The sequence below is a fragment of the Dothidotthia symphoricarpi genome (assembly GCF_010015815.1).
Source record: "Dothidotthia symphoricarpi CBS 119687 unplaced genomic scaffold P153scaffold_15, whole genome shotgun sequence".
In the NCBI taxonomy this organism is placed as follows: Eukaryota; Fungi; Ascomycota; class Dothideomycetes; order Pleosporales; family Dothidotthiaceae; genus Dothidotthia; species Dothidotthia symphoricarpi.
Window position 1 is genome coordinate 774988 of NW_022985022.1, and position 16167 is coordinate 791154.

General features: G+C 50.3%; 10 protein-coding genes across 10 annotated transcripts; 8 read left to right on the forward strand and 2 right to left on the reverse strand.

Annotated features, from left to right (window-relative positions):
• Positions 1-132: 132 nt before the first annotated feature.
• Positions 133-1402, forward strand: P153DRAFT_368650 (uncharacterized protein). Its single transcript, XM_033668566.1, has one exon. It carries the CDS (start codon positions 178-180, stop codon positions 1333-1335), a length of 1158 nt encoding a protein of 385 aa, XP_033521732.1. The 5' UTR covers positions 133-177; the 3' UTR covers positions 1336-1402.
• Positions 1403-1848: 446 nt separating this feature from the next.
• Positions 1849-3803, forward strand: P153DRAFT_368651 (branched-chain-amino-acid aminotransferas-like protein). Its single transcript, XM_033668567.1, has one exon. The coding sequence runs from the start codon at positions 2263-2265 to the stop codon at positions 3607-3609; it is 1347 nt and encodes a 448-aa protein (XP_033521733.1). The 5' UTR covers positions 1849-2262; the 3' UTR covers positions 3610-3803.
• Positions 3804-3968: 165 nt separating this feature from the next.
• P153DRAFT_368652 (uncharacterized protein) lies at positions 3969-5021 on the forward strand. The gene has a single exon (XM_033668568.1). The coding sequence runs from the start codon at positions 4123-4125 to the stop codon at positions 4525-4527; it is 405 nt and encodes a 134-aa protein (XP_033521734.1). The 5' UTR covers positions 3969-4122; the 3' UTR covers positions 4528-5021.
• Positions 5022-5400: 379 nt separating this feature from the next.
• Positions 5401-7080, forward strand: P153DRAFT_398690 (uncharacterized protein). Its single transcript, XM_033671666.1, has one exon. It carries the CDS (start codon positions 5787-5789, stop codon positions 6846-6848), a length of 1062 nt encoding a protein of 353 aa, XP_033521735.1. The 5' UTR covers positions 5401-5786; the 3' UTR covers positions 6849-7080.
• Positions 7081-7720: 640 nt separating this feature from the next.
• Positions 7721-8369, forward strand: P153DRAFT_268634 (uncharacterized protein; the record flags this gene model as incomplete). Its single annotated transcript, XM_033662886.1, has 2 exons — positions 7721-7930; positions 7980-8369. Coding segments are annotated over 2 exons (600 nt in total), but the record flags the coding sequence as incomplete, so codon positions are not given.
• A 328-nt stretch (positions 8370-8697) lies between these two features.
• On the reverse strand, positions 8698-9726 carry P153DRAFT_377588 (protein prenylyltransferase; the record flags this gene model as incomplete). Its single annotated transcript, XM_033669745.1, has 1 exon — positions 8698-9726. The coding sequence occupies one exon, from the start codon at positions 9724-9726 to the stop codon at positions 8698-8700; it is 1029 nt and encodes a 342-aa protein (XP_033521737.1).
• Positions 9727-9887: 161 nt separating this feature from the next.
• Positions 9888-10925, forward strand: P153DRAFT_64607 (uncharacterized protein). Its single transcript, XM_033673320.1, has 3 exons — positions 9888-10051; positions 10110-10296; positions 10359-10925. The coding sequence occupies exons 1-3, from the start codon at positions 9965-9967 to the stop codon at positions 10739-10741; spliced, it is 657 nt and encodes a 218-aa protein (XP_033521738.1). The 5' UTR covers positions 9888-9964; the 3' UTR covers positions 10742-10925.
• An 852-nt stretch (positions 10926-11777) lies between these two features.
• Positions 11778-12843, forward strand: P153DRAFT_344937 (uncharacterized protein; the record flags this gene model as incomplete). Its single annotated transcript, XM_033666071.1, has 4 exons — positions 11778-11976; positions 12026-12201; positions 12254-12648; positions 12709-12843. Exons 1-4 carry the CDS (start codon positions 11927-11929, stop codon positions 12841-12843), a joined length of 756 nt encoding a protein of 251 aa, XP_033521739.1. The 5' UTR covers positions 11778-11926.
• Positions 12844-13688: 845 nt separating this feature from the next.
• On the forward strand, positions 13689-14760 carry P153DRAFT_433137 (uncharacterized protein; the record flags this gene model as incomplete). The annotated part of the gene is made up of 3 exons (XM_033673009.1): positions 13689-13911; positions 14154-14306; positions 14417-14760. The coding sequence occupies exons 1-3, from the start codon at positions 13704-13706 to the stop codon at positions 14758-14760; spliced, it is 705 nt and encodes a 234-aa protein (XP_033521740.1). The 5' UTR covers positions 13689-13703.
• Positions 14761-14846: 86 nt separating this feature from the next.
• P153DRAFT_321065 (uncharacterized protein) lies at positions 14847-16025 on the reverse strand. Its single transcript, XM_033665131.1, has 2 exons — positions 15318-16025; positions 14847-15259 (listed from the first exon to the last, which is right to left on the reverse strand). The coding sequence occupies exons 1-2, from the start codon at positions 15711-15713 to the stop codon at positions 15029-15031; spliced, it is 627 nt and encodes a 208-aa protein (XP_033521741.1). The 5' UTR covers positions 15714-16025; the 3' UTR covers positions 14847-15028.
• Between the last annotated feature and the right edge of the window lie 142 nt (positions 16026-16167).

Consider the following 16167-nt stretch of genomic DNA (forward strand, 5'->3'; position numbering starts at 1 on the left):
CGGTGGTAGTGATGAAAGATGGATTGTGTACATGCCATCTCATAGAGTGGTAAGCTAAGCCCAAAATAGGTTAGGTCTGTATTACGCGCAACAAGTGGCCAGTTTATGTGTACACTCTGAATATGTCCTCACCCACACCTCTCTTCAGTTGTCGCCCATGCCCTCCCCACGCCCAGCATGTTCAACCTGCGCTCGATCATCCTCGTCGTCGTGTCCTATGTCGTAATCCCGCGCCTGACATTCCTCCCGCAAAATGTCCACTCCCTGCTCATCATGTTTGGGCCCTTCATCATACCCCGGATCTTTGACTGGATAAACGTCGCTCGCGCAAGCGCACGAAGCGTCCCAGTCCGCCCAACACCGCCACGAGTCAAGAACGCGCTCAATCTGCTCTTCGTCGCTACTGTTGTGTGCGTAGTCCTCTCGCTGTCTCGCTTTGCGCCAGAGAACATATTCTTGCAGACGCAGAGTCACATACGGACCGAGGTCAGCGTGTTGTTTGCGCGACTGAGGCATCTGCGACCGCTCACGGCGGAGGATGATGCGCTGAGGACCAAGTTTGGTGGGAGTGCACGTAACAAGCTGCTGTATCTCGTATACGGTCCAGACACACTGTTGAACTGCGGGTGGTGTGGTACAGCAAACGGCAACGACCAGCAGGACTATTTTCTGTATAGTCTACCCAAGATAGTCACCCCACACATATTCCAGTTCCTCGTGCTTGGTCTGGCTACGTCATCTTTGGTGGGCAGTGAGGGCTCGAGGTTTCGCACCCACGCGACCATCATGGGGATATCGGCACTGATAGTAGAAACATGGTTCATGGCAACCTACGACATCACCACCAATAAACGCGCCAAATTCGTTCAGGACATCGACTCCGTATACTGGCGCGTCCGCTTCCTTCGATACATCGTTTTCGCCTTGCAGGACATCGCCCTTGCGCTCGTGCTCTGGGCAACCAGCACTAACCGCTGGCTCGCGATGCCCGTCAACATCGCCGAACGAATCGAGATGTCCTCACGTCAGGCAGAAGAGACGTTGAACAAGCTACGTGGGCTCGGTCTGCTCACCAACTCGGTCAATCGCGACTCAGCACTGCGAGGCGTAAGGGAGGAATACTGGAGAACAGAGGGGCAGGTTATGGCAGATACGGTGCAGGATGAAGCTGTCACAGAGCAGATCAACAAGGTGGTAAGCAAGATGGATTTCAGCTCGTTAGAAGGCCGTGTAAGTGAAGTTGCAGATGGTATACTACGGAGTATTGACGGCATGCGACAAGCTGGTTCTGCAGGCCACATAAACCAAGCGTCTGCATCGGCTGTTGAATCTTGAGCTTTTAGCACTTATATAACTGAAACCCGAAAAGCAAATATGCATAAAGAATTTACATACGTATGTCTACAAGATCGTGCACGTTGTCTTTCCCTCGATGTCTGAAGGATCTATGCTATCCTCGTTTGTTGCAAAATTTTATCCTCACCTGCCTTCTTATCTCAGCCACTCGATGATTGTGACGTCGAGGTTGCTTGTTGAGCCGCTGCTTTCCGACATGCGTTTTGAACAATCTTGTGCAAATCTACGGATGTACAACACGGTGCGCTTCACGTGTTTGGACGCCGACATCGCTGCTGCAAAGAGACGCCTTGTGTAACAACGCACTATTTATTCGAACTGCGGAGAGATTCTACCCTGCGTCCGATGTTTAACGTGAGGCTGACTATAAGTCGTTCGCAGGATCCGTCGGACTTCCTCCGCGTTGGCGGATACAGACGGCGTGGGGATAGTCTCGGACGCCCTACCACGCCTTTGCTTGCGCGAATGTCCAGGCACACTGACACTATCGAAGAAAATTTCGTCATGTTGGCATTTTGCCCCAGATAACATCGAAACTCTGCACATTGATTTGAGGGCGTGATTGCCCAATCGCCTTAAGCCGATATTGAAGAGGTTGAAAATTCTCTGCTCAGGGTTCAGACGACCTCAATCCTTCTACACACGCTCACAGGAAAACACCTAAGCTTACCGCGGTACTCCGTAATGCTAACGTAGGGCTGAGCGAGGATCCGTCCATCGGTTCGCCGCGCGTGATAACAAAGCATGACTCTTCTCTGTAAAACTAGGTACATATAAAGGTCCTCCCTGCATCTCCTCCTTCTCACTTGACATTGAATATCAACAACCCTTTCTGGCTCATCGCATACCTACCATCTCACCACACAGACACCGCCTTGTACTATTGTACATCACAGCACAGCAACAATGTCTCCCGTTGCCATCACCCCTCCAAATGAGGGCGAGAAGGTCTCCGACCTCACAAGCCAAGGCATCAAACATGCCTTAGAGAAATCCGCCCCCTCGCAATTAAAATCAGCGTCGATGACAGGCTCCATCACCGTCACGCCGCCATCAGAGCCATCATCCGGGTCAAAAGAAGCCGTTGACGCCCCTCTCGCTGAATTGGATGCTTCCCGCGTTCAATGTACATACTCAGATTCCCCTCGCGCCGTTCCCGCCGTAGGTTCTCCAGAAATGGCGTCCCAAAAGGTCTGCACCGACCACATGATCCAAGCCCGGTGGACCGTAGAATCTGGCTGGGACGCACCAACGCTGCAACCATTCGGCCCCATCTCCCTTGCGCCAACAGCATCTTGCCTCCACTACGCAACCGAGTGTTTCGAAGGAATGAAGTTGTACCGCGGTTACGACGGCAAACTACGCTTGTTCCGTCCAGAACTAAACTGCAACCGCATGCTCATGTCCACCAACCGCATTGCTCTTCCCGCCTTCCCGCCTAAGGAGCTTCTCAAGTTGATTGTCAAGCTGTGTGCTACAGATGGAAAGAAGTGGTTGCCGAAAGATCGACCAGGGAGCTTCTTGTACATCCGCCCCACGATGATCGCCTCTGACCCCGCACTCGGTGTCGAACGACCAAAGGAAGCCCTTCTCATGGTGATCCTGTGCTGCTTTGCCCCCATGGGCGACATGAGCGGTGGAATCAAGCTTCTCGCTTCGCAAGACGACACATGTCGCGCGTGGCCTGGAGGTTTCGGGTACGCCAAGGTCGGTGCAAACTACGGACCCAGTCTAGTTGCTCAAGGAGAAGCAAGGAAACGCGGGTACCACCAGATTCTCTGGCTTTTCGGCGAGGACTGCACAGTCACAGAAGCCGGAGCGAGCAACTTCTTCATCGTGTGGCGCACAAAGGAGGGCAAGTTGCAGCTTGTCACCGCGGACTTGAACGAGAAGATCGTTTTGGATGGTGTGACTCGCCGCTCAATCCTGGAGCTTACACGCGCGAAACTCACAGCTCCATCCTCCGATTCTGATCTTGAGCCCCTGGAGATTGTGGAGCGAAAGTTCAACATCTTCGAGGTTGAGGAGGCAGCCAAGGAGGGTCGTATTGTAGAAGCTTTCGCTGCGGGGACCGCGTGGTTTGTTGCGCCGATCAGCCAGATTCACTTCCGCGGCAAGGATATTGACATTCCGATGGTGAAGGGCGACGTTGGAGCTTATGCTAGCATAGTGAGGAGTTGGTTGAAGGGGATCATGTGGGGTCAAGATGGCATGGAGAGCCACGAGTGGGGCCACGTGATTGAGGAGCAATAAAAGATCGAGAGAGATACTGGGTAGTAAAATTGGGAGAGGAGTTGATGGCATGATCTCATACCCGAGATCTAGGGAGTACTCTGGAGACTCCGTGGCCAGTCTTTGCATTTAGTTGATGGATTTGCGGAGTTTATGGAGTCTAGATGTTTCGAAGAGACGAGCAAGTATAGATGCCCAAAAGCATAACTATTGTGCTTCTAATTAGAGCAATACAATGATTACATCACATATGAAAATGCAACTTACGCTGTGAAGACACGCATTAGCCAGCCAATAGCGCACATTCCGAGAAACAAAGACGCGAAACCACATATTCACAAAGCCAATTGATGAATGAAACGATAGAATTCATAACCAGTCTCCACGATATCTCCCACAAACTCTCAAACCTCTATTGTACACCAGCAATACAAACTCACCCACGACCCACACCAAAGCGCAATACCAAAAACTAACCACATCTACTCGACGGACTCGACTCGACAATCCTCACATTAACCATCGTCTACCACCATGATCTCCACAGGCACAAAATACGTAGCATACGTAGTGGGCGCGCTCGCTTTCCTCACCATGGCCTCCATCCACCCATTCACACCCAAGTCCAAATCCGACTCTCACTCCCCAACCACAGTCAAACCCACAGCTGACCGCAAATCACGATTCAATATAATGCGGTATTCATACCCCAGCACACAGATCGAGCCATCCAAGATCGACGGACTCCCCGTCGCGCACTGCAGAACGCGTCAGCAGGCAAATTGGTATCTGGATACGGTGCGGAAGAGGATGGATGGGGGTGTGCTGAAGGAGGGGGATGGTGTGAGGTATGAGGTGCAAAGACCAGGTGGGGGGAAGAAGACGTTTGTGTATTGGATTGAGGAGGTTGAGGGTGTGGAGGGGATTATGGAGTGTTAGGAGTTTAGTGCATGGAGGCTGGTTGGTAGAAGTAGGATAAGGGGATATATAGTGGCGGTTGTGTATTTGATGGGTGTTTCTTTTGCCTGAATGTATCGCTTCTTCGCTTCTTTGTCGGATAAAGGAAGATAATTTGTGTAGATGAAAGGAAGTAGTTAAAGTGAATTTATTCCGCTATCGATGAATTTGTAGTAGCCACATCTAGATCTGCATTGGACCGGACAGAATTGAGCGTTTCGAAGTACACCAGATCTGAACTTGCAAAAGTGCGTCTTGTCCGTTGCAATGAACGTTATCAGATGCAGCTCATCGGTCGCGTTCTATGTACGAAGAACCAGATCACCCCGAAAGACAAAGAGCCGACCAAACTCCTTAGCAGGAAGAAGATCGAAAGCAATGATTAGAAGACTGGTTTTGGTATATCGGGTGACAATGACAAAGTCTGGACTTGACTGCACTGATGTAAACGGCAAGCGAAGAGTGGGGTAAGTGGGGCAAGTTCGGCACCTAGCCTAGCGTGGCGCGCCGGGCGATGTTTCGAAACCTTCTAGACTCTTTCTGACTTGGGATCATTCTACTGGCAATACTGTGTACATACGTAGCGCTTGCATGTCCCCACTGCGGACTTCACTCTTGCTGTTGTTACTTCAATCAGCCCACCCCGTCGCTCAACGGTCAAAGCCGCAAGACACCCGAAGATAACATTTTACAAAGTGTAGACACGTCAGTTCGCATCCAGGTTTACCGTAACTTAAAGCAACACCAGATTGGATCGAGCTGCACTAGATTATTGATATGTGGTAAGGAAATCTGGTACCGGAAAAACATAGTAAACACTCTTGTTCTAAATATATCACACGTTGTGATTCATGATTCGCAGGACCAGATCCGACCAAGGAGGCAGTGCAACTGCATGAGGCATCCATTGTCAATGATTCACGTCAGATCGTGTTGGGTGAGACCTCGTCTAGGCAGGTTTGCCAGCACGATAATCGTCAGGCCTTCACTTCTAATCAACTCACTCAACTGTTAGCATTCGCTTCTGTTGCTTCTATTGTTGCTCCTCACACTCGCTTGCATTGCGCTAGGCTTTCTGCTCATCAAGACGAGATTAGTTGTTCGAACACAGGAGCTTGTAAACGCCAGAAAGTCTCCATTTGGGAACGGGTAGGCACGGGTTTATCGAGAATTCGTCACTCTGCACCAAACGATCTCTTCTTGAACTCTAGCAGCATAGTCTCGCCACCACCACAACATCTATGTCGTCGTGTTGTCGGACGTGCGTTCATCGAAATGACGCTGTAACCTCTTCTTCAACGACGCAAAGTCAACTCGACGTATGCCTCATAACACTCACGTTCAAGAGACGAATTCAACCCGGCTCGGAGCCATACATAGCTCTCAACACCGTGTTGAACAACATAATCGACGATGCGGAATCAACATTACGTCCCACAACTTTTACCTCCTGGTCACCCTGTCTCTCGCATCCTGCGACTATCGTCGTTGTCACAACAGCAAGTAAAACATGCTCCGATCCCGAATCATCAATCTTCCAAAATATCCGAGACTACTTAGCCATTCCACCTAAGACTCGGAATATCTACCTCCCCTGCTCCATTCTCTCCCTCTCCGCCTCATCCCCAGAAACTCGCATACCATGCGACATCATCGCCCTGCAAGCGCCCACCCCTGCCGTCGCTGTCACAATCGGTAAACACTTCGGCTGGGATCCCCAGCGCTCTTCCCTATCAGCACAGATGCAGAGCTGCGCATCCGCCGCCTTCAGCACGCCTGGCGATTTGATCCGAGATTTCTGGGTATGGGCGGAGCTACGCAGTGAGGAACCCATGTCACCATCTACTTCCACTAGCTATTCCATAGCCACTGGAAGCTCTGAGAGTCTGGGCAAACAACTTCAGAGCACAAACTCTGACGAGAAAAACATGTCGTTACGCTTCTCTGAAGACGAGGACGAGTTGCCTGAGGTGGAAGACGAGACGCTTGTCATGGTCTTCCAATGGAATACTCACGCCGATGGGGATAGGTTCAAGCACCCTTTGCAGAAGAGCTTGGGGCCTAATGGCGTGCAGGTTAGCAGTGATCTGTGGGATCGGAGTGTGGCGCATCCTGTGAGGCAGCTGCGGAATCTAGGCGTGAGGAATGAGATGTACAGGTTGGAGTTTCGGGCTGTGGAGCCTAGGATTGACTGCAAAAGGGATGGTAAGAAGGCGGTGGCGGTGAGGGAGAGGAGCGGTAGCCGAAGATTGAGTGTTATTGCTAGTGAATTAGGGGAAAGGGTCAGTGGGCTGTGGCGATAGGGATGCTGAGGCGTTGAGTTTGTCGTACAAGCGGCGTAACGGGTGACGACCACGTTAACGTAGTCTGACACTGTATGCACATGCCATAACATGTAGTCTCGTGTTCGTAAAGTTTAGAGGTACAACCAATTCCGAAGTCACATTCACTGTATGCCCTGTATAGGGAGGCCAAAAAGATGCAGGAGTTTGTCGGGCTTCCCATTGTGCATGGATAGTGACATGCAAAACCTCGTCTAGGAGGTGCAGATATGCAACCCGATGACATACAGTCAAGGCGAAGTCTAGACGCGCGACAATGGGTGTGTGCCGCATAATAGCGGTCTAGGACAAACTATCTGGCTATACGACCCAACCGTTTTCCAGCTCGCGAAAATGTCATCAGCCACGGTCGCAGTCACTGGTCCATGGACCGGTCTTGGCGTCACTGCGCCACCCACAACGCCACATACGTACAGTAACCTAAAAATATCATTGGCTGATGTCTACGCGTTCTTGCGCGTCGGCCGCGCCGTGAGTGCACTGTAGCTGAGCCCTTCGACTAAACTCTACGATTTTTACATGAATCATCCATGCAGTGAGGCAAATGCAACCCATCATACAGCTGCGTAACACTGAGGCTCTGACGGGGCGGACGGAGTAGCGAATCCGATGCGGGGAAGACAGGTGTGCCTGACTGTTGCTAATGTGACTGCGCAAAGGCGTAGTATCAGATCGTCTATGTCCGGGCGTAAGTAGCACGCTTGAATGATCGAAAGTATAAGATGGAATGTCAACTCGTCGATGATATGCCATCAATATAGATAGTTATGGCGAACTCGTATGCGTATACCCACTATGCTCCTCAGCAAGGAGATATCCCGCATGATGTACAAAGAGCTTATACGGAGCAAATCGAAAAGAGACTTGACGAGAGAGATGTGGTACAAGGTCGGGTGTTCTGGCTGCCGTCCAGAGAAGAACTTCCTGAGCGTGCAGTGAGGAGAGCCCATGGGAAAGGTGCAATCGAAGAAGGCATATACAACCACCCAGTAGTTGTCGTGTCTAGGCCAGCGGAGGAAGACAATGTGGTACACTTCCATCTTGTAAGCATACTACTATTAAGAGAAAAGGGCTATCACTGACCTGTTCTAGATAACTTCGTTGCAGGGCAAAAAGCTCGATCAGTTATACAACAAAGCCAACGAATTCCACGCCAGTCGACGGTCGTGGTATTTGCCCATCTCACCTACTCCAGATCATCCCGATGCCACCTCAAAGAAGTCCAGGAAACGCTTTCCAACACTCGAACTTGCGAATGGTGCCACTCTGCGATGGGATTCCTACGTGAACATTCGACACGTCTACAAAATCGACTGGTCGCTTCTGAGGACATACGCAAACTCGGAAACTCCACACACGCAGCTCTTTGAATTTGAGGGCGAGTCGATGAGGAGGCTGTTGGCCAAGAGTAAATTCTTGACCATGTACGAGTCCGGTCCACAATTGCCGAGCCTGAGCTTGCAAAAGTCAGTGTCGATGCCAGTACAGGTATCGACACGAATTGTAAAAGTCGAAGAGAGAGGCTCGCAAGAAAGCAGACTCCCGTTGTCAAATACAGGGTCGACAGTGCCAGTTGCTTATCCAGGGGCATCGACATCTCCCTGGTTGGATTTTCCCAAACCGAGTGAACACGGCTCTCGGAAAGCGAATCGACTACTAAAGGCTCCTCCTGACATTGTAGAAAGGATGATCACCATGTCTTTCGACCCAGATGGTATGAGCCCTTTCGATCGGTTCTTAGTTAACGCTAAGGGTGTGTTGGCTGTAGCGGTAGCTTCAATATGAAACGATATGAAAAATGGAAGACATTTTAAGATCGTGTCGTGCTGGTAGGCTTGATGACCATGACAGAGCCTCCATATGTTTGGACCCATTGTAAAGTCTGAGTAATTCGATGCGACAACGCTGGGGGTTTGCCGATACTTTCAACGTCTTCACTGTGATTATGCAGTCCTTCGATAATCTCATCGCGCCCGTCCTGCAAAGTATCGTGTGCCAACACTGTCCGAAGGAAGACCCAAAGCGATTCTTGCTCTGCCTGCAAATCTAGGGCATAGCTTAAGACATCTTTCGCAATTTCCAACCTCTTTACCACAGGGTCCAACCTCATCATCAGGAATTGAAGGAACGACCAGCCAGAGATATCGCTCGGATGCTTACAACACCACTCCTTGACCGAATGAGAAAACGCAAGTACAATATTGGTGCTGTCGAGTCTCTCGACCAATCGGCGAGCGTACTGCCAGGCATAGTAGTTCTTGGGATGCTGTTCTCCCGACCTGCAAACGGCGTCGAGTTCAGATTGCCAAAAGGCTGTGATCTGATCTTGGGTTGCATGCTTCTTGATCGGCATCAGAAGTGTCACTAGCCACAAACGATGGTACCAAAGGGTCGGAGACTTTGACTGGCGGTGCAAAGGAGATGTGAGGATGCTGTTTAGGAAACAAAGCTCTTGTTGCAACGCTTCTTGGTATTCCGTCGAACTATCGGTTTCAACCTCAGATTTGAGTTCAAGAAGTCTGCGCTTGCGGAAATGTGCAGCTGTGAGATGCTCTGGGTCAAAAAGAAGCATAACTTTCGTTGCTTGTAGAGCGGATGTTTTATTGTCGTGAGCTTTCTCGAAGAATAGTTTTCGGGCTTCTACGAAGGCCAAGGCCAGGATCTTTTTCGGAACTCCCAAGTTTGAGCCATCCTTCATCAGAATACCATCCGGTGGTTGTATCGCCGGAGGCAGAATCTCAATCTCGATTACCGCATCCACATGTTCTTCAAAATAGGCATTCAAAGCATCGTAGGCCAGCTTCTGGAGCTTGGCGACTGCGGAGTCGCTAGGAGCCATGACGGGACATTATTCAATCGTAAATCCGGTGACTTTACTCGAACATGCGTTGTGGAAGGTAGTGTCGTTGACGTGCGAGGAGGACTGGGAAGAGTGACTGGTGGCGCACAGGCTCAAGCTAGCGTCTGGCCAAATTCATCCAGTAGGTATGACATAACGCGGCCCTGAACACCAACACCAACACCACGACATGCGCTGAGCTTACCCCACGTCACGATAGTACAACTTCTCCGTCGCAATGCCGTCTCTCCTTCTGGTTGTATTCACCCTGCAGTTAATGCTACACCTCATCAATACTGTGGGTGTGAACGCAATAAACGACCTGGTATGTCCCCGCAGCCACTCTCTTCGAGCGCAGGATTCGCACTGACACGACGCCATAGCTATGGATTCTCTATAACAAACTGCCTACACCGACATCTGGCTCAGCTCAGAGAGTTCAGACGCTCAAAAAGGAAATCATACGCTTGAAGCGCGAGCTAGGGAACACGTCGCCGCAGGACAATTTCTCGGGATGGGCAAAGCTCGATCGACAACACAACAAGGCGGTGTCTGAATACCAGAAACTGGGTACGTTCCCTTTTCATCCGCATACCATTAGACATCCTTGAGTGGCTAACAATAATTATCAGATGGCTCCCTCCGCACGCAACAAGCGACGTTTACCTCCGCCGTCTCGACGGTCCGCTGGGTGGGTACACAGGGCCTCCGTTTCGTCCTACAATTCTGGTGTGCCAAGTCGCCCATGTTCTGGATGCCTGCAGGCTGGGTGCCATACTACGTCGAGTGGATATTGAGTTTCCCGAGAGCACCTTTAGGCAGCGTGAGCATCAACGTGTGGGGCATCGCGTGTGCGAGCATGATCGCACTGGTAGCAGAAGGCCTGACGGCTGCATGGGTACTGGTCACAAAGAGGCCGACTCCTACGCAGGCTGGCCAGGAGCGGGAGAAGGAGGCTATGGCATTTCTGGCAGACCAGCAGCCTGCTTCCAGGTCGGGAAAGAAGGAGTTGTAATGATAACACGTAACACGACCTTCACCATGTAGCTTGGACACATTATCAGAGCGGCATAGAACAATTGAAAATGTTTACATGGAGAATGTCTCCCACAAATAGACGCAAAGTCGTCTTGGCTTTCGCTCAGACACTGCAACACGAGTGGGATGATCTTGGCAGATCGATGGGCTTGTTCTAGGCTACAAATTGAACTCGCGATCGTGGAGAGTAGCGAATCGTCGAGTCTTCGAAAGAGCCATTCTACTGGAAGGTATACTGCAATCGCAGAAGCGACGCATCAAACAGCATACATTGGACTGTTCGACTGCGTCGCACGCTGAAACTGGGTGCGCTGGGGCGTAGTTGTTGCTGATGGTGAGCGTTGGATGATGGTGCTTCGAGAGGAAGAAAAGTTCGCGACAGGCCAGCGGGCGCTAGCGGGCCGACGATTCGCCGTAACGTGGGTCCACAATCAGCCGTGCGCCTTCCAAGATCTCCATCACTCAAACATCAGATGTAGAAATCAGGCTTGAAAAAGCTCTATTTAGCTCACACTTCAGCGTGATTTCAGCCCACCAACATCCTCTCTCAAATTCTTCAGACGCAAAAGCCGTCACCGTAGTTCATCTCCCATCTCCAATCTCCTCTGGTCATGCACCCTTTCTTTGGAACTTCAAGAGCTTCATACAGCTGTGCAAGCCGATCGTCAATGTCGCGTGAAGTCTGCACGTAATTGTGTCTGGTTCCGAGTAGCTTTACCTCCTCCCCCACAACCAGCAGTACTGCATCCTCCAACGGGAAGAAGTTGTCTTGATAATTATCTCTTATGTCTTGGTATGATACCCATTGAAGTCTATATTATGAGTAGTTGGTCATGTTTTATAAGACTATGCTCTCGTGCTTCTGGCATAGCTGCTAACGTGATACGACTCGTCAGCCTCGAAATGTCCTGTAGCCTTTCGTCAGGTGGTGCGCTATAGGGCATTCGGTTCCTATAAAGTTACTGTCTAGGTCTTTCACTTTAACGTCTTTTACTTTAACGTCTTTTACTTTAACGTCTTTCACTTTGACATCTTTCACTTCCAGTATCTCTTACTTCGACCCTGCCAAGCTAGTCCATCAACTGTTCCAACCCTAATTTTCGTTTACAAGCTTGATCTCCACCTTCCACCTACCACCAATCACTCCACAGCTACTCCTACCATGGCACATTCCGACCACAAAGAGCCAGTAACAGAGCCACCGGCCTTCGGGTAAGTCTGTCAAGCTACTTTCGTACATCGTGAGGCTAATTCACTTCAGCACCATCGTCAGCAAAGGCTGTGTCGTGATCGAGGTGGGACCCCACCATCGGAAGTACGACGTCCATAAGGGCCTGCTTGTCTATCACTCCGAGTACTTCCGAAATTCGCTACGTGGCTCATGGAAGGAGGCGCGAGAAGGCAAGATCGTGCTGGAGGATGTTGATCCTCACGTTTGTACGTCGGCAATACCATTTGCCTTTGATAATTTACGTTGACTGTAAGGCAGTCAACACGTTTGTCTATTGGCTCTACACGCATACACTCGCACCAGATTACAAAGATCAAGATTTCGGCCATGATCTTGAAAAGTCATCAAGACATTTCGTAGTGAGTATCCAAGCATACGCCTTTGGGGACAGATTCCTAGTTCCTGCATTTCGACGAGCGGTCAACAACGACCTTGTCACATTCATCAAGGAATTATACGTCGAAATAGAAGACATGGTAGCCATGGCTCAAGAAGCGTTCGCAACGATCCCCTCGGACCGGCCGATTCTACAGTTGCTTGTAGATGATCACTGCGATTATTGGTATCAACGGCATGAGGGTGATGCGGCTCTACTAGACAAACTTCCTCAAGCCTTTCTTGTCCGTGTGATGAGGAGATTTGCTGAGCAGAAGGTGGAGGCCACAAAACGTGAACTGAACCGCGATGATCAGAGCAAGGACAATGATGCCAAGGGGAACAGCAAGAAAGTCAAGCGTTGTTACTACGAGCATGGATCGGAGGAAGAGGCCAACGACTGTCCACATGAACACATGGTGTTTGACGAAGAGTTACAATGTGGCTTCTTCGGAGAACAAACTACCGACTAATGAGGCCAGGAAATGTAGGCTCTGCAAGAGAAAACGCATATCGAAGATCGATAGCAGATGCATGCCTCTACCTCGAAAATACTGGTTAGCCCGAAGAAAACAGAGTCTATCAAGACATCACGATATCGGACTCATAGTCCCTATGGTAATTCAATTCTTCTATCACACTTGCCTAAATATAGTATAGCCGTAGCCATGACTCACATTTTCCAGGCGGCAGAAATCTCTTGTCTTCCCCACTGTCTCCAAGAGGCACTCGACTGGGCATGTCCTTCCGCGCACTCACTCGAGGAGGGAGAGAACGGAGCCCACAAAACACGATAAGCCATTTCTTACATTAGGTTTTTAGAACAAATAAGTACCTTGAGATCATGAGCACGATAGGCGGACCAGTGCAATTATAGAACTCCACAATGAGGTTGCTAGACCTTGATGATGTACATTGGTGTTGATTCTGGTGAACATTCATCGCATAACAACGCAAAACTCCAAAGGGGAGCCAGGATCTTCATGGTGAAGACATGCGTGTAAATTGTTTACTGTCTATAGAATAAATGTCGTCAATGGCATTTGTTAGCAACTCTTCACTTGCTCCGTTGTAATTTTGCCCTCCCTGGTGACGAGGTGATGTCGACAGATTCACAGCGCCTTCCCGTTCTCTCGCGTCCAGACCGCGATTAACCGTTGCTAGGGAATATGCGATTGGAAGGGGGAACTTGGGATTCGGTTCTGAGGTAAGAGCGAACCATGGTCCCGTACTCTGCGAATTGCTATATCAACCCCCATCTCCCACTTACCACCATACTATCACGTCACATTCTCACAATCTCAGCTTCCACTCGTAACATCCAATTAGCAACATGTCTAAGATTCTCAGTGCCTTCAAACATACCGACCTTTCTCTTGTCGCCTACGTAGCATGTGGCTCCTTCTTGACACTCGCGTCGCAGAAAGTACACGAACGCATCCAACGCCCTACTATCTTCAACCACAATTCAACGGCTGCCCTCAAAAATCTTGAGCGCATCGCTGAAAACACGAGAATCACCGCCATCAACTTAGAAAGGAGTGTCGACACTCTAGAACGAATAGCACAGCTAGTGGAAGCACAGAATGAGCAGCGATAGAGTTTCTGACGACATCGCGTGCACAATCCATATCCAGATCGCGATTCACCGTTCCCTCCACGCTTCATCTCCATTCAGCATGTCTACTATAATCACCAACGCGCCAAATCTATATTCACCACCTTCAGGGTTTGTCACTGTCTCACTGCACTTACAGCATGAAGGAAGGCTAACCTCTCGCAGCACCGCATGTCACAGCGGAATTACTGTCATCGGGGTCAGGGGTACGAAGTCTACACGGCTCTTCTCACCTACACTCCACATACTTCAACAATGCATTTGGCGGAGCACAGGAGGACCATGGCTTTGCTCTCATCGACGTCGAATCTGATGCGTGTAAGTGGGTCAAGACTGTGCTGTGCCGCTCCGCGCTGCTCTCAAAGCCGGAGCAGGAGTCTATCAGGATGTTAACGTTGATAGGAAACACGTTGATCTTGTTGTGGTAGTAGTAGTAGTTGTTGTTGTTGGACAAGATGCGATGAAGAACAGAGGGAATGGTTCTGGCGAGGATATGCTCAACACAACAATACGCAGGACATACAAACTCATGAATAATATCTTTGCATCATGGTTCAAAGCAGCTGTTGCGTTCAATTGGAAGTGCCGGAGAGGCTATCGCAAGAAGGTGCTGGTGCCAAATGCTTGTTGGGTAATGGGATTAGAGAAGCAAGAAGAGGTCGTACACCAACACCCCACGAACGGGACACTAAGTAGCACCAAGTCTGCTTCAAGCATGGTCGTCGAAATTCTGTTGAGGAAAGTGAAAAGGATTGCTGGCATCTTTGCATAACACCAGGAGAGCTACGAGTCATGACGAAAGAGACCAATACTTTGATGACACGGAGAGACTTCAGGGTATGACCATAGAAACAATGAGTTTGCAACAAAATGTATTAAAATAGATTTCATGTCTCATAAGCTCGAGCACTTCAAGCCACATACAGACGTAGTTGATATCCACCGCCATGGAAAAGACACGGAAAAATTGTGCATCGCTCCAGACACCTGTTAATAACAGCTTATGTAAGATGTTCCTCGACAGGACAAGAGTTCCTGACTCAAGTCCTAGCAGGACCCTGCTTGGAACCAACAATGTCCTCCATGAGCCCGCTCCAGATCTGGCGCACCATGCCCACACCCTCCTCAACGGGCTTGTTGAGTTTGGTCGCGAACTGCGTAGTCATGGCCTGGAAGTCGATGTGGCCACCATCGGGCTTCTCGGTCAAGGCGGAGGGTGCGTGGACATGTGCGTCGTCAGCAGCAACGGTGTGAACAACTGGCACGAAGATCTTCTCAACGTCAGTAATGCAAACATGATTGAATGATGATGATGGCGGGGTGACGTACCGGCTGCTCTGTCTCGGCGACACTTGCTTTTGTTGTCTCACTGACGGCTGTCCACGGCAGGATGGGGACCCGGATCTGGACGGGGCCACTGCGCATATCCGGGTCGAAGTCGGGCATGACTGTGAAGTCGATGGTGGAGGTGTCGTTTGGGGCTTTCATGCTGCGGCTTGTGTTGAAGTGGCGTGTGAGCTTGCCTGTGTCGGTGGTGTCTGGGACGGGAATTCTCGCGGATGCAGGGAGTCGGGGGACTTGCGAGCGGCCGAGTACGGGCTTGTCGGATGTGAGGAGCGAGGATGAGGTTGCTGCACCGGTCATGGAGAGGTGACGGGTTGTTTGCTTGCTGGTGGTGGTGGTGAGGGCCTTGAGGGCGCGGGTTGATGCTCGGGAGAGTTGCATGGTGAAGATGTGGGGAGTGATAGGAGGGGGAAGAGTAGGGTTGGAGAGAAGCAGTGACTGGAGATGGATTGAGTGGAATGTGATGACAGAGAGCTGGAACGAAGCTGCGAGGGCGGATACAGTTCAGTGCGAGACTTGTCAGTGATGAGAGAGGAGGAGTGAGGATTAGACGGCGAGGGGAGCTCTTGCTTTTGAGAGCACACGCTCGTCGGAAACCTTGGCTCGAAGCGGTCAACAGACTCGCGTGAGATATACGCAGCACTAACGGTTGCGCATCAACTTACCAGAAGGGTGGTTGTTCAACGAATGGATGGATGGAGCTATGGCACGCAGTCTACTGTGGTGTCAGGCAAAAGTAGTGTACATGACCAGGGGGTGAGTTAGGGGGCGCGCCGGAGTTTCTAAATAGGGGTACTAGCTAATATTACATTCTAAACTATAGTAATTTATATTA